This window comes from Quercus suber, unplaced genomic scaffold (assembly GCF_002906115.3).
Source record: "Quercus suber isolate HL8 unplaced genomic scaffold, Cork oak 2.0 scaffold_225, whole genome shotgun sequence".
NCBI lineage: Eukaryota > Viridiplantae > Streptophyta > Magnoliopsida > Fagales > Fagaceae > Quercus > Quercus suber.
In genome coordinates this window covers 184,260-201,917 of record NW_027069683.1, presented here as the reverse complement: position 1 = coordinate 201,917, position 17,658 = coordinate 184,260, and the positions used below count along the sequence as shown (strand labels likewise).

The following is a 17,658-nucleotide window of genomic DNA, read 5'->3' as shown; positions in this document are numbered from 1 at the left end:
TTGCGTTGTTTTTAGCGTCTACTCTGCATTTTGCAGATTAAGTTGGTGTTGCGGACACGCGGTATATTATACTATACTTAGCAGAAGTATTTCTAATCTTTTTTATACCCAAAAAAAAACCAGATTAGCATAACCATATAAAACACAAAACGATGCGGCATGCATATAAATATTATCCATAATTTTTTTTTTGGATAATTGGATGATATAATGGGATATGAAGACATTTCCAAATAGAAATATGGAGGTGTTAGTTGAGTTATAAAACTCTTAAATAATTTAGAGTGAAATGCTCTTAATTTTGAATGAGACCATAATAATACCCAAAACCTTCTTTATAGTATGTTTATAAGCTTATATATTATTTTTGATAATCCATAAGCTTATATATTAAGAACATCCACATCAGTCCATCCATTTTACACATCTATTTTTACACTAAAATCTTACTTTTTTAATTTTACATTTCTATTTTTACAAAACCTCCACATTAGTTTATCTATTTTACAAGATTTTTTAATAAAATATTCATTCTTCTCAATTTTTTTTATTATTTCTCTCAACTACCTATTTACATATGCTCTCTCTCTCTCTCTCTCTCTACCCATTTTTCTGATCTGTTGCTATCTCTCTCTTTATCTCCATCTTTATACCGGTCAAATCTCCACAGCTTCACTCCTCAAACAAGACCCAATCTCCAAAAAAAACCTAATCTCCAAACAAAACCCAACTCTATACCCGGTCAGATCTCCAGCAAGCACCGATCGGTCAGATCTCTAGCAGGCACCGATCTCCAGCAAGACCCACTCCCTCTTGATCAAACACCGATCAAGCAACTGTAGCATGGGTTTGTTTGTGTGGGTTTGTTTATGTGTGTGTGTGTGTTTGTGTATTGATTTTTGTCTATGTGGATGTGTTTGTGTGTGGGTGTGTTTGTATTTGTGTGCATCTGAGGAGAAAAAGATGAGGAGCTGAGGTCGTTGTGCATGGAGAAGAGAGAGAAAAATTGGTGCGAACTAAAATTAATAAAATAATAAATACATGATTATACAAGATTTTGGAAGCACTGATGTGAAGCAATTTTGAGACAAAATGTGTAAAAATGGTAGTTTTTTATATTATACAAGATTTTCCATCCACTGATGTGGATGCTCTAAGAAGTGTAATATATGTCTATTTTGATGTACCCCCACTCTGCTTAATTTCCAAAACCTCTGTGTTAAAGTACTTACTGCTGGTGAGATTATTATGCAGTAATCAACAGCTGTGATAACAAATGTAATTTTTTTTATTAATACGGATCAGCAGTTAAATCATAAAATGGTGTCCATGATTGCTTTCGTAGATAGAATTGTTATTCTGTTAATAAATTTTTCCTCCTAAAATTGCATCATCCTCTAATTGCAAATTAAACAATTGAGGAAGCCCTACAAGATGATAGCCAGAAAAGTAAAAAAGCAGACTATTATTATAGGCCAATTGGATATGCCATTCACTGAACCAGAATACGTATAAAATTTCTAATCATCCAGTGGTGTCCGTAATGTTCACCACTAGGAGCCGAGTTTATGTTATGATTGGATAGATTTTTTTCTTTTCCTTTCTTCTTTTTGATGGAAATAGAATAGAATAAAATATATTTAAACTGAATTTTTTTTTGTTTTTGTATCCGACCTTATCTCTTCATTTGGTTTCTCTATTAATTTAAGCTTCTAATGTGAATGTGCTATGATTCTTAATTAATTTCTAATGGAATATACCCATGATATAAACGCAAGCATCGTCCAACAAATCCTGGCTAGCATTAATGACAAGAAGCCAGAAGGTCATGCAGAATCTTATCCCCAAATATTTCTCGTCTTTAAGTCCAAGATTATAAAATTACTTCCACAAATTTGATTCCCCTCACAATTTCCACAAGGGGAAAAATCCATTATGAGATAAACAAATTAAGGAAAAAGTATTGTTGAGGTTGATAAGACCAAATTTAAGCACATTCAATTTGCAATTGGTAAGCAAAATGATTCATTAAGAATTTTATTGGGATTTAATATCATGGATAATATAATAAGTTTATTGCTCATGCAGAGTTAAATTTTCTGCAGATAATACACTATCTTTTTTTCTTTTTGAGATATATAGTTACAATATGCAACTAATCATGTAACTCGAACCTTTCCTTCTATGACCTCAAAAACTTTGACCATTAAGTTGGATACACTTGAACCTGTAGTCATGCATTATGATATGTTATGTATTAAGATGCATTATGAACCTGTAGTCATGCATTAAGATGCATGACCATTAATCATGCATCTTCTAGATTTATGATATGTTATGTTAGACCTGAGAACCCACTTTGGCGGAAAAGATAAGGCAAGAACCGTAACTTAATGGTGCAACATGGCAGGGTATGTTTAAACTTATCACAAAATTTTCAAAGCATAATACATACCAAAAGAAAGTACAAATGCAAAGGCCAAGGTTGATGTTTGGAAGGGAATCTAAGGATTGGGATATGGAGTAATGAAGTAAAAAATCTCACATGGCTTGTAAACTCATCAATTATGTATGAACCACCCCAAATTGTATGTATGGCCCCATTTTTTTGTACAAGAAAAGCCATTACAGAAACACTGTTACCTTCCTGGGATGAAAACAATATAGTCCTTATGATTCTTGCTGCAATACAACCTAATGGTCAAGGTTCACTTTTTGACCATCAGGTTCTCACGGTTCATCATATTACCGACTACCATAAAAATGGAAAATATTGAAAAATCCAATAGATAATGTGAAGCAAATTTGGACGCTAGCAGATTGGGCATAGTTGATGGTAATGTTGTTAATACATGGACAATCACAAGAGAGAATGACATAGTTATGACATATATATGTGCTGTACAGTTTGGCTCCTCTTCATTTCTCACATCGTACTCGCATGATTTTCCAAAGTAAAGCATTGTGCAAATTTTATTACCTGTATCCTCTGAAATAAAGAACTAGCATTTTGCTTGTTATCAACTTATCATGATTAGCCTAAAGCTTGTGGTAGAAGTAGAGCACTTGCCAAAATTTTTCAACGAGTGGACTTTGAAATTATCTATATATAATTAAAGCAATTGAATTCCAACTGTTGTCTAATTTTGAACCACGTATTTTATCTCAATTTTTTTAATTTAATTTTATTTATTTTTTTAAAATTTTTATCTAGAGGAGTTAATGATGTGCAAAAGATGAAGAGTCTAATATAAATAAACTATAAAAAAAATCCAAAAAAAGAAAGAAAGTAAAGTCATGTGTATTAGTGTATATCCAAAAATAAAAACACTCATCTATGACTTAAAAAATTTATATCTCTTCTATCATGTATAATTTGAACCCATATATATATATATGTAATTGTAATTATTTTTAATTATATCGTGCATACACATGGGTTATACACTAGTTTAACTAATAATTCAAGATAATGATCATCGATGCTATGAATTTTTCTTATAACATTTTGAAGATAGTTAACCAAATTGATTAATTCCAAGGTGACTCTGCATTATTATATCCGTTGGAATGTGAGATATATCAACAAATTAGACTTTGATTTGAGAGATTCTGCCGCCGAATTGCATCTATTTTTAGTGCCAACCCAATTTGACTAGAAACACTCGAATAAAAAAAACATCAATATGGTAATAGACTAATATTTTGTTGAGTAATGCTACAGCCATAAATTATTTTACAATATTTTTATAAAATGTTGATGTAGTCAACATCTTGTTAGTTTTCATCTAAACCTGTTATTAATATCACTTTTTGATTTATCAATAATCACTCACCACATCAGCAGTTTGTAAATTCTTTTGTAAAATAGTTTGTATCTCTAGTGTAGGGGAGGATTTGTTCCAAGCTCGCAAGCAGTTTGTCCGCTTTGAGGCCAAAGGACCCGCACGGCTTTGTTTCTTCAAGCGACATGAGCAGTTTTTGAGATTTACTCCCACATCGAAGAAAGATGCGCCCCACTCATGCCTTATAAGCCTTAGTTGAAGACAAGAGTGTTACCCCGAAGGGTTGGAGGAAGTATCAAAAATTGCCACCCAAAGCGGACAATACCTTTGTTCCAAGCGCCTTTTTGTGGGGGAGGATTTGTTCCAAGCCCGCAAGTAGTTTGTCCTCTTTGGGGCCGAAGGACTGCACGACTTTGTTTCTTCAAGCGACATGAGCAGTTTTTGAGACTTGCTCCCACATCGAAGAAAAATGCACCCATTTATGCCTTATAAGCCTTAGTTGAAGGCAAGAGTGTACCACTACAACACGTTTTTCTCTCCTACTGTCTCGTACATGCCATTTATCAAGGGCAGATCTGCCTTAACCTTGCGTGCTTGTACTCTCAATTGCATTATGAGGTTAACTATTTCTTCTGGACGAAGAGCAATAAGATTGACTTGTTGGACTAGGTATATACTGTTGAGAAGAGCAATTTTTTTTTTTTTTTTTTGTCTAAAACTCCGAGGACTAGGTATATAATTTTTTTGAAAAAAAATATTCTGGAACAAATCCTCCCCCACCTCTAGCATTATTCATATTTTGCCTCCCATGTGGGCGCATATATTCTCTCTAATCCAAAGTCCAAACAAAAGATTAACATGCAATATCCCATCAAATAAATAAAATTAATGAAAAGGGTAGAAAAGAATGTGTACGAAAATATTCAGAGAAAAACAAAAAGGAATAAGAAAATAGCAACAAGACATAAAGTCCATACTTTCACACTAGAAGATGCTTTTTTTTGCCTTTCATTGATCAAATTGTTTGTTGGTGAGTGTGATTTCAGTGACATCTAAGTTTGTTCAAACGGCTTTTTGTATGGAATCTTTTTTTCAAGCGTTTCATTTTCATCAATTATTAAGAACTCACCCATGGTCAAGTGGCGGTGCCAATATGGTGCAACTGAAACATCTGCTATTGGGAACTGCTAAAGACATCAAGGCCTAAGTTCCAAGTCCATTGTATAACTCTAATGGTGAAGATTCATTTTCATTATTTTAATCCAAGTTCATTGAATTTGGAATCCTTACCAGACTTACTCATGTAACCTAAGCTCTTAACTCTTACCTATGCTACCATAACCTTTAGGCATTGGTCAGGGTTAGCCTAGAATATTATATACACCACCATTCAATATGTTTATGATAACACAAATCATAATATGAAAACTAGAGGGATTAAATGTACATGTAAAACTATAACTACTACAATAATTATGTTGCATAATGCATTACCATAACTTGTATTATATCATAAGGTTAGTTTATAGTTAGTCTAAAATTAGTTTTTATATGTTTATGAATAAGTTCATTATGACCAGATTTTCGTATAGTAAAAATGCAACATCTTAAGGTTTTCTAATATTGATGTAGACCATTATACAAAATAACATTAATATTTGTTTTCACTCTCTATTTCTCTGTATCATTTACTCAATCCATAATTCAAATAATAAAGATTTAGTCCTTTAAGAAAGGAATTTTAACCCAATAACTAAATTATTAAATTCACTCCATTTGAACTTTTAGGATACATAATAATTCATCTGAAACTAATCAAATATGATTTGGGGTTTTTTCCCCTTATTTTGGGGTTTTTAAATATCATTTGGAAAGGAGATTAAGGTGCATAGTCATATGACTGCGTAAGTTGCTTGCTGTATGCATTCTAGGAAATATTCAACCATGATTTGGCTTGTACCCAAGACAAACCATGGTTGAATATATCCTCATTTCCATTCTTTGTATATGCTTTTTAACCACTTTTCTTTGCTAAATGTCCATTTGGTGCGTATTAGTTTATTAAATTTTTTATTTTTATTTTTGTTGAAAATGAACTGAAGTATAGTTGTACCTAAAAATATTGAGACTTATTAAAAATTATGTTTTAACAAAATAAGTTAAAAAACTAAACGAAAATCCCTCGACTTTGTAATTTGTATGCCTGCATTGCATTTTATTTCCAATCGCTATTTTATTTTTGGGCCGCATCTGCAATGAAAATTGAGAGCCTGGGCTCTTCCAAAAGGTAGCTATGGACCACTGGCCAAGTTAATAGGCTCTTTGTGGTCCAACTATTGAGCTCGTTTAAACTATGCTGGGCTGGGTTCTGGCCTACACTTTCAATAGCAACAACATATATGAGTGTAACATAGCCTCTTCCGATCAAGCTGGGCCTAACAGGGCTTGAAATTGAACAAGAAGGCTGGTAAATCTGGAACCAACAACATAAGGGGCCAGACCCACATTTAGATCACTTAACAACTGTCCAATTGTATCGGATCCACTCTAAATAATGTGCACCTATTGTTTGGTTGACCCAAACCCAAATGTCTTTTTTAAAGGAATAAAATTATCGTTTGGTTAGAATAAAAATCTTGATACCGTACACAAAAAATGCTTTTGACCGCAAAGGAGAAGAGACAAATTTGCAAGAGAAAATAGAGAAGGAGACAAATCACATATAGCTAGGAGTTATTTTGGTTTTATGTTGAATAAAAGTTTAATTCAATGAAAAAGACACTAGTATTACAGTAGGCACGACAGAAAATTCAGTAACTAGTCCACACTCAAAACAAAAAGCAAAATACAAAAGTCTAATAAAACAAACTAAAAACAGCAAGTGGGCAAAATTTTATGAATATTCTGAATCTAAATATATTAAGATCAATTAATTCCACGTGAGCGTTTAAGAATTTTAGAACATCCTACTAATTTTTTACTACATACGAAACCTTATCTCTATCTTGAACCCATAATCTCTCCTAGTCTAAAAGAATATTTATTGGGTACATTTTTTATAAGTGAAAATTTGTAAGGTATTTTTTAGAAGAAAAATTTATAAACAAATATCCTTAGGTAATTGTTGATAAATTTTAATAGAAAAGTGTTAACATTACTTTTATAAGAAATATAAAAAGTTGTCAAAAATATTTATTATTTTATTATTTTTTTAATAAAATATTTATAAATAATGCAATATTAACATTTTTCTTTTAAGAATATAATAATGCGATATTATGATGCTATCTATTTTCACACACTAATTAAATTCCATCACTTGTGTAAAATTAGGAAATATCAAATCTCACATATTACAGGAAATAAATATCAAATCTGTGCTACATAGCCTATATTCTGAAAGCAGTGAAAAAACAATGACATTTTTATATACAATAAAATTAGGTAAAGATCAACTCATCTACGAGACTACGACCAAACATCCAATCCCATGATAGCAAAGTACAATGATATTTCTGTTCTGTCGCCAACCTAGGAACACAACGTTTGGGCTTCGACTTCAGAGGCAGAAAAATCAAATCCCACAAACACAAACACTTACACTATATTTATAGCTCTACAAATATATACTATCAATTATTAGCAAAAAACTATTAATACATAATAGTAGTCAACAAGAAGTTAGAGAGAGAGAAAGAAATATCAAAAATGGAGAAGATAGAGCACACAACAGTGCCCACCAATGGCATCAACATGCACATAGCTTCGATAGGGACAGGACCAGTGGTTCTCTTCCTCCATGGCTTCCCCGAGCTCTGGTACTCATGGCGCCACCAGCTTCTCTCCCTCTCTTCCCTTGGCTACCGTTGCATCGCCCCTGACCTCCGTGGCTTCGGTGACACTGACGCGCCGCCCTCCGCCGCCTCCTACACCGCGCTCCACATCGTCGGTGACCTTGTTGGCCTACTTGACCATCTGGGTATTGACCAGGTTTTCTTGGTTGGCCATGACTGGGGGGCTGTGATGGCCTGGTATTTTTGTTTGCTCAAGCCTGACAGGGTCAAGGCCTTGGTCAACATGAGCTTGGCGTATCGTCCTAGGAACCCAGAAAGAAAGCCTTTGGAGAGTTTCAGGGCTTTGTTTGGAGATGATTACTATATCTGCAGGTTTCAGGTGATTCAACATTTCCGTTTCATTTTGTGATTAGTTTGGGTAATTGGATTTGTTATTTCTTTCCTTTTTCTTGTGAAATTTGTTTGCTTTTGTATGATACAACTTGGGTCGAGGAGTAATTGCCTTTGTGAACGAGTTATGATTGTTTCTCTTGTACATTAGCTATAGCCACAGGTAACTTCTCTGCTTTGGAGATTGTTTTCTTCAAGTTTAATTGTCTGTTATTGTTGGATTTTGCCAGTAATTGGTTGTTTTTTCTGCATGTTTTTGCTTTGAAATTTCTCGTTAGTTTAGGCTGATAATTGCAGTTATGGGCTGTATTGACACTAGTGATTTTTATATTGGTGGTATTTGGAGTAACTGTGCTGTTTTGTTCGTTGGGGTCCTCAGTTTTTCTATAGCATGCCTGTAAAATTATAGTGTTCCTTGTTCGATTTATTCGTTAGGCCTAGGCTTTAATGGGAGAGGATCTAATGGGATCTGTGTGGAGCCTCCATCTACTGTGTTGTATATGCTGGGGGAATTTCTGGTATTTTAGTACACTTTAGATAATGTCCTAGCCTTTTATTGTAATTTCTCACATGCGAGTGACCCAAGTAAAAAGGTGGCATCTATATGCCAATGATCCTTATAGCTCATAGTGGCCATAATAAAAGTGCAGCAACCCTGTGAATGTTGCCTTAGTTTTGGATGAACCACATAATTTATGTGCGTTGAGCTTTTCTGTTGTTCATATCCCATAGATCCTGGGTTAAGTTTCCTGTTTTCTAATAGGATCGCACTGAGCAATTAGAGATGAGATGCATGTGGGGATGTACTAACCACAACCATATGCAGTTATTCACTATCTTTTGAGCATTGATGAACTAGTTTAGGTTACTCAACATTCAATTATAGTGAAGACCACCTTGATTATAGCCCATAAAATTGAGGAAATGTAGTTAGGCATGAAGGTTAAGTCATTAATCACCTTGTACCAATGGTATGTATCTCCCTGTTTGTAGATGCATTTGGGTTTCATTTTGACTTAGAATTTAGAAAAATAATACTTTTACTTAAACTATATCCCTCATTTCCTTACTGAGAAGCTTTTTGGAGACATTTACTGCTTTAAGTTACCACATTTTGGGCATTTTTAGCTGACAATCTATTATGGACAGTTCTATTTGTTGGGTATACTCGTGTTAAGTGGTTAAGTCCTAAATGTGGTAGAAATCATGAGAATTGAGCGATTAATTTTGAGATACCATCTCCCTAAAATTAATTATGGAACTGCTCCACTTGGGCCTCCCCCAACAATTGATCAAAGCATTCAACCTGACCTAAACACAATTGGAATAAATAAATATAAGTGTAGTTTGCACTGCAAGATTGTGTAAGAGGTCCTCTGTATTGGAAGTTTAAGTAGTTACATAAACCCTGTGATTAATGTATAAATTTAGCAGAACCTATAAATTTTGATAAAACACATCACAGATGGTTTATTTCCTCTTTCATACAGTTGTATTTGATTTTCATGTCCAAGAAGCTTCAGCAATTTAGAAATATTTACCTGTCAGTTTGAGTACTAGTCATACTTATACAATATAGTAGTAAGTCTTTTCATGATTGGTGTCCTTGGGGTGCTTGATCTTTTCAATGTAAAGATAATTTTTCATTTCTTTTTGTTCACAGTAACCAATATACCAACAATAAACTTGTAGAGAGATGAAAACTTGTGATTTGGACAAGATAATATCCCAACTTTGGCATGGTTAGAGATCACCATTTACATGTCACACTATCAATGTCTTCTATAGGGGTTACCTTGTTCTGTCTCTGGTTTATGAGAGACGATCAAGTTCATGTGGGGTTGGGATATTGGATATGCATATACCTGGCTGGATGCTCCCATATACTGTTTCCCAGAAAGGATGCTTCTGGGCCAGATGCTTTAACAGAACAAAATGATTCCAACCACATGGAATTTCTTTGATGATGCTTAACAATATTTTTCTTAGAAATTTTTTTGATTAGTAAGAAAATTTTTCTTCAAAAACTATTTGGACGAAGTTGCTTGGACGGAATAAGTCTAATAAATGTGGTCAATCTAAAGGATGTAATATCTTAATCCACTTATATATCTCCAAAGTAATGAAATTTTATTTTTAAATCATGTTAGGAGTATGTTTCTTCTGTACCATGATGTTTAAAGTTTCATCTTCTAAGTGCTGTATGGTTCACCATTCACTCAAGTTCTTATTTCTCAAATGATTTAAGGTCATCAATATTATCAGCAGTGTTAAATTGTTCTGTAGGAACCTGGGGAGATTGAAGAAGAGTTTGCTCATGCAGGAACTGCAAGAATAATAAAGAGATTTCTTACATCTCGCAGTCCACGTCCACCTTGTATACCTAAAGGAGGATTCAGAACTTCCCCTAATACCACCTTGCCAGCTTGGCTGTCTGAAGAAGATGTCAATTATTTTGTCAGCAAATTTGACAATAGAGGCTTCACTGGAGGACTGAACTATTATCGAGCTTTGGATCTGTATGTTTCTTTTACTTCTTTATTGAAATAGTATTTAGTAGGTTTAAAATATGGCTGCTATAAGAGTTGCAAATGATTTAATACCAGCAATTACATTTTTATCAGGTAATAAATCTACAAATAAAAGATCATCTTCTATGCCTGCTACTTGCATGTCAAAGTTTCTTCTGGTGTTCTAAGAAATTTGTTATTTTCTGTGCAAAAGAATTTATGACAAAAAAAAAAAAAAAAAAAAAAAAGGAAAAAAAAAGAAAAAAGGAAAAGAGGTAAAAAAAAAAAAAAAAAAAAAAAAAGGAAAAAAAAAAGAAAAAAGGAAAAGAGGAAGAAGAAGAAGTTCTGAGCTTATAATTAACTAGCCTCATTGCTGAAGCTATTTGGAGATGACATTAATTCTCATGCTCATTTAATATGACTAATTTCAACATTTTGGCATTACATAATTTTGTTTATTTCAACAAAGCAATTGGCCCTTGGCACAAATATTTTCTCAATCATTTGAAACATTAAATTGCCGGATGCAAGTTTTGGAACATTAAGCATGTTAGAGTTGAATTGTATAATGCATTAAAAATCTTGCTATGTTGTTTGGAAAAGGGGGCTATAAACAAGGCATTTTTCTACTTTTGTATTCTTCTTGCAGAACCTGGGAGCTCACAGCACCGTGGACTAATGCACAAATCAAAGTGCCAGTGAAGTTTATTGTGGGTGACCTAGACATCACCTATCATATCCCTGGTGTCCAAGAATACATACACAAAGGTGGCTTCAGTAGAGAGGTGCCATTTTTGCAAGAAGTAGTTGTCATGGAAGGAGCAGCTCACTTCATAAACCAAGAAAAGCCAGAGGAGATCAGTGCACACATATATGACTTTATCAAGAAGTTTTGATTTTCCTTTAGCCACACCAGCATGCTAAATTCCTATACGTATTGATATGCTGCTGATGCTAAATCCCTGGACTTGTTGTTAGGTGTGGTAGCTCCATCTCTGATTTTGGAGCAAAAATGTTTCATGGTGTCGAAAAAGTCTTTCTGGTGCATTGGCCTCAAGGGCTCTACTTGCCTGATTTTTATCTTGTTCAGAGTTTCCATGATATCTGTCTGACTGTCCTGTAGGCTGTGTTATCTTCCCAAATAAACAAATAAAGGTATAACACTGTGAAGTCCTTTACCCCTTTACATCTTTTGAACCTTGGGTCTTTACTCCTTTGCCAAACTATACGAGGAAATGAGAAATAAATGAATGCATGCAATTGATCCTCCTACTAGGAATCCTTGTGGATTCAAGGAACCACTTGTGGATGCGGGTTTTTCTTTCAGAAGCAAATATGTTTTGTTTCTTGCATTTTGAGGCAAATGTGTTCAGTTTCTCGTAGGTATTCTGTTGCATTAGATAAAGGCTGAGATTGTAGAATGGTGGAAGCTTTTATTGTTTGATCTAACAATCCCAAGACATGCTCTTATTGGGTGGTTAGTGATTAGAAATAAGCTGGCTACTAGGGACAGATTGTCCCAATGGGGCTATACAGGTGATACTTTTTGTGTTATGCATAGGGTGTAATGAGTGCAGAAGCCATCCCTTCTTTGCATGTTCATTTGCAAAGAGGATATGAATACATGTCACCAGTCTGTGCCTGGTTTCAAATGTCAAGATTGAATGGGTTGTGATGGAATGGGCTGTTAAAAATCTTAAAGGGCTGGAGCTAAGAACTTCCATTTGCATGCTTACTTTGTGGGGCTCAATCTATTATCTTTGGCACCTAAGGAAAGCTATAATACATAATGGCCCAATCCTGACTGAGGAACAGATCTTGGCAAAGATTAAGCAAGATGTCAGAGGCAGACTCGAGTTCAAAGCAAAATTTTCCAATACCAATCTCAATAGAGTCCTCTATAATAACTGGGGCTTTAACAAGTCAATCTTACTCCCTATAGATTAGAAATTGCTGCATAATTGCTGCATTACAGTAAAAATATTGTAATGCCATTTGAGATTTGACACAGAGAGAAGAGAGAGAGAGAGAGAGAGAGAGAGGTTAAGCTAACGGAAATAAACCCAAAACAATGCACATGACCCTTCTAGGACAAGTGTCACTCTAATTTTTTGCCACCTAACGTTGTATAGAGTTTCTTCAAAAAAATTATTATGTAGCAAATCCGTGTCCTATTCTAAATAAACCGACTGTGTTACTGTCAATTTCTAAAAACGTTTTCCACTAGTTCACATTTCCTCCTATAGTTTTACAAGGGGTAAGAGCCAAAAAAAAAATCTTAAATTATCATATTTTACAGAAACCTCCAACTTATTCTCCTATAAAACCATCCATGATTCTTGCTTCTTTGCTGAGGTTTCCTAAGTACAACAAAAGATGCAAAACGGCATAAACAACAGAGAAGAGAAAACAGATAACAGTGCAATGTGCAAAAACAAAACAAGAAGAGGAGAGAAAAACAAGAGCTCCAATCCAAACATAAGGAAAATTATGCAGCTCTGTAAAGGACTACCAATATTTTAGCCTTTGGGCAAATGATACCGTCACGTATACTTTTTTCACATTGATTTTTATGTTTAAATTTGGATATTTTCTTTTGGCCTTATAAGATCATCACCAGCAGCCTCTCCAAATTTTAGCAATGTTTGGAGAGTAAAGAGTTCATTTTACCTTTTAGCTACTCACTTTTTCAAATACACTTTCTAACAGATTATCTATCTCATTTAAATATTATTTCTTCATTCATTGTTTATTCTTTTTTTAATCATCATTTTTTTTAACAACTATATTTTTCAATGAGAAGTGTTATGTTTATAACATTTTACGCAATACTTTCACAACAAAATTTATGTAGAAAGTTGTTACTAGTTCTAATTTGAACCCACCATTGAAATTATTTTTTTACTCGCTAATATTAACTAATAACAATCTGTTACTTAAAATTTATTGTGAAAATATTGTAAAAATATTGTGATAGTATTTTTCAATTAAGATTTTTTATTTTTTATATTATTTTTCTTCCTTTCATTTCATTTCCATCCATACACGTTTCATTTCTTTTTTCTTTTTCTTGTTTTTCTCCTCCACACACGTATCCAGCCCTCCTTCTTTTATTTTCTTTATCACCTCAAGAACATTCCAACATCTCATATCAGAGAGAGAGAGAGAGAGAGAGAGAGAGAGAGAGAGAGAGAGAGAGAGAGAGAGAGAGAGAGAGAGAGAGAGAGAGAGAGTCCGCCCCCCACCAGGCTAGGTCAAAACGGCTTGTTCTTTTTTTCTTTTTCTTTTCCATATTTGCTTATTCTGATTCAACATTATTTTAAGAATTGGATTTTGTTTTGTATTTTGTGTTTGGATTGATTCTTTTGTTCATGAACAGGTATCTTTCTTTTCTCTTTCTTCTTTTATTTTTCTGATTTCATTTGGTTTATGAGAAAAATCATTTTCGTGTTTGGATTGTATTTTGCGTTTTGTAGCCGTTGAGATAAAGAAGAGAGAAAGAGAGTGAGGAAGAAAGAGAAAGGGAGGAAAGAGAAAAAAGTAATTTTTTATTCAACCAGGTAATATTTTAAGGAAGGATATTGTTTAGAGGAGTTACAGTAATTGCTACAGTGCTCTCCAGGCCTAGAGAGCTACTGTAGCAAATTTTTAAAAAAATTTGGAGATGGAGAGGCTGTTGGAGGGGTTTTTTTTTTGTGTGTGGACAGTGGCTTTTCTCTCCAAAATTTAGAGATAGTCAGGTTGCTGGTGATGCTCTAACATGTACTATATATACCAAGACATTAATCGTAGATATTGTAAAATGAGTGTATGAAAATATTTTTCCTTTGGACTTTTATAGACACATGTTTATTTGGAAATAACTTATCTAATTTTTGCTGATAATTTTCTCTTGAAAGTACTTTAAATAAAATAAATGTAAAAATTAAATTAAAAAAAATATTAAAGTCACAAACTATTTTACAACCAATAAGAATTTAACACGTCAACGATTTGTAAAATAATTTCTAACTGTAGTATTACTCTAAATAAAATAAGTGACTCAGGTAGAACCTGTAAATTTTAAGAAAAAAAATTGGCAATAAGGCATAATATACAAACTTGTTTTTGATTTTTGATATGGTACGGGCTGCCGGGCTGGCAATGTTTTTTTTTGTTTTTTTGAGAATCAAAAAAGGAGACTCGCGTGTGGCAGTTATTGTCTCACACCCTATGGTACAGTTGGGTAAGCCCATGGGTACCACCAGCTCGAACTGGAGCTCGTAAACTCCGAACCCACACACATCCCAGACTCTATTGGTTTCTGAGACTTTCAGAAATTATAATTACAGTCCTTGTGAGAACTCAAACCTGAGATGCGGTGAACCCTCAGCAGTCACCTACCAGTTGTACCACACTTGCTGGTGGTTGGGCTGGCAATGTTACTATTAGTAATGAAAGCAAATTAATCCACACCACTGCTCTAGTGTCTAGTACCACAAAATAGAACAAACAAGTGAAAGAGAGATATCAAAGATGGAGAAGATAGAGCACACAACAGTGGCCACCAATGGCATCAACATGCACATAGCGTCATTAGGGACAGGCCCAGTGATCCTCTTCCTCCACGGCTTCCCTGAGCTCTGGTACTCATGGCGCCACCAGCTTCTCTCCCTATCCTCCCATGGCTACCGTTGCATTGCCCCTGACCTCCGTGGCTTCGGTGACACTGACGCGCCGCCCTCCGCCGCCTCCTACACCTCTTTCCACATTGTCGGTGACCTTGTTGGCCTTCTTGATCATCTGGGTATCGACCAAGTCTTCTTGGTCGGCCATGACTGGGGAGCTATGATGGCCTGGAACTTTTGCTTGTTCAGGCCAGACCGGGTCAAAGCATTGGTCAACTTGAGCGTGCCATATTTACGCAGGAACCCAGCGATGAAGCCTGTGGATTCCTTGAGAGCTTTATTAGGTGATGATTATTACTTTTGCAGGTTTCAGGTAATTCTGTAACACTCTCAATCAATTGAATATTAAGAAATCGGATTTTAGTTTTTAGTTTAAAAGACTTGAATGAAATATGAAAAAGTTCAATTTATTGATAAGATTCATGAACAGATTTGAACAATGTTACATTAACATAGAGACAGTTATACTTCACTTAATTTTAAATCATAAATTTGAATCCAAACCTAGTATTTGTCTCTTTAATTTTCTTTGGTAAAGCTCAATATTGGTCAAACTTCGATGGATGGTGATTAATAATTGTAAACCTTCTCCTAACTTTGTGAAATTTACTCTCAAGTTTTGTTTGTGTTAATAGTAGTCCATAGTTTTCTTGTTATTGTTCTTCATCTTCCCATGAAATTGCTAAACTCTGCTGCAGGAACCTGGAGAAGCTGAAAAGGATTTTGCTTGTGTGGATACTCCAATTCTAATGAAGAAGTTGTTTTCAGCTTTTGGTCCAGAGCTTGTATTCATACCCAAAGATGTAGGATTTAGAGGATTGAAAACTCCAGATACCTTGCTCTCATGGTTGTCAGAAGAAGATGTTAATTATTACGCGAGCAAATTCAACCAGAAAGGCTTCACTGGAGGATTGAACTACTATCGAGCTTTTGACCTGTAGGTTTCAGGCTTCTTTTTATTGACTTTCGAACAAGTATTGTTTGTGTTAGCTAGTACATGGCTATTATAAAGCAGCAGACCACTAACACGTTCTTAAGCAATACTTAGCACAAAATTAAAACTTCCACTGCAGCAGTTTTTAGTTTGGGATTAGCTAATATGAGAGAATCTATTTGCTTGAGACATTAAAGCATTACTTCTCTTTATTTTCCAGAAACTGGGAGCTCACAGCACCATGGAATGGATTACAAATCAAAGTACCAGCAAAGTTCATTGTGGGTGACTTAGACATCGTCTACCATATGCCAGGTACCAAGGAATATATTCACAGTAGTGCCTTCAAGAAGGATGTGCCAGATTTGCAAGATGTAGTTGTGATGGAAGGAGTAGCTCACTTTATCAACCAAGAAAAGCCAGAGGAGATCAGCACGCACATTTATGACTTTATCAAGAAGTTTTAAATGCCATTGACCACATTGGCATGCTAAATTCCTAAATATCTGATCTGCAATTGAAATTTTACTTTAGAAAGTGCCAGCATAATGTCTGATCAAGTCAATAAAGAGTCCAGAGGTAGAGAGTTAGAAGCGTTCATTGTCATGGGACACGTGTAAGTTCCTGTTCCTGTATTTGTGTCTCAAAAACTACCCCATTTCTCTGCATATTATTATCTTAATAAGGAGGTTTGAGTACATTGCAATTAATGTCTATTTGAGCATATCTGTTATTGATGTCAACAATGTCTAATTAGAAGTTGGTTGTATGCTCCAGAGTACTAATATTCTATTTGATTGGTAGTCCTGAGAAAGACTTAAGTGCCTTACATCCTTTAATAAGTTCTGAAATAATTGGAAAATCAGGTTTCATGTAAGAGCATGCGGTTCTAATTACTTAACAAAAAAATAAAAACAACCAAATACATGCGGTTCTAGTTCTCCAAAGCAATGGGATTACTTTCCTGATAACAATGATCATTGTCTATAAAGCAGCATTGGAGAGCATGCTTCCTCTTAAATCTAAATCAAGCCAAGGGTGTTAAATATGTTCAGTTATGCATAAAATGCTGAAAATTGATCCAGGATGTTATTGCAGATGTCAGATCCTAATTCACTTACCTCACGTGTTTACATGTGAGTTTTAAATGGGCCAGAGGTTTTTAAAATTTTTGTTTTTGTTTTTGTTTTTGTTTTTGTTTTTTTTTTTTTGTTTTTTGTTTTTTGTTTTTTTTTAAGGTCATATGGCATCTTAGATTGTATCAATATTAATATTTAAATATCACTGTTAATTTCTTCTATATATATATATATATATCACTGTTAACCACGTCAACTAGTGGCAAAGTGAAGATTTCAACTCAAGCAAAGCAAGATTAAAAGAAAAAAAATTGAAAGTAAAATTAATCTAATAAAATCCATCAATAATAAAGATTTAAATAAAAAATTATATGTTAATGTAATAGCCATATACAATCTAATAAGTAATATAATAAATATAAATAATTTATTTATTCTCACGTATCATTGTTTTACTTACCAATAATCATTCACCCCATTAGCAACTTGTAAAAAAGTT

General features: G+C 34.2%; 2 protein-coding genes across 2 annotated transcripts; both read left to right on the top strand.

Moving 5' to 3' along the window:
• Positions 1-7,374: 7,374 nt before the first annotated feature.
• LOC112028805 (uncharacterized) lies at positions 7,375-11,751 on the top strand. Its single transcript, XM_024061496.2, has 3 exons — positions 7,375-7,958; positions 10,256-10,488; positions 11,129-11,751. The coding sequence occupies exons 1-3, from the start codon at positions 7,494-7,496 to the stop codon at positions 11,373-11,375; spliced, it is 945 nt and encodes a 314-aa protein (XP_023917264.1). The 5' UTR covers positions 7,375-7,493; the 3' UTR covers positions 11,376-11,751.
• A 2,687-nt stretch (positions 11,752-14,438) lies between these two features.
• Positions 14,439-16,790, top strand: LOC112028804 (uncharacterized). The gene is made up of 3 exons (XM_024061494.2): positions 14,439-15,459; positions 15,845-16,083; positions 16,301-16,790. The coding sequence occupies exons 1-3, from the start codon at positions 14,995-14,997 to the stop codon at positions 16,545-16,547; spliced, it is 951 nt and encodes a 316-aa protein (XP_023917262.1). The 5' UTR covers positions 14,439-14,994; the 3' UTR covers positions 16,548-16,790.
• Positions 16,791-17,658: the final 868 nt, after the last annotated feature.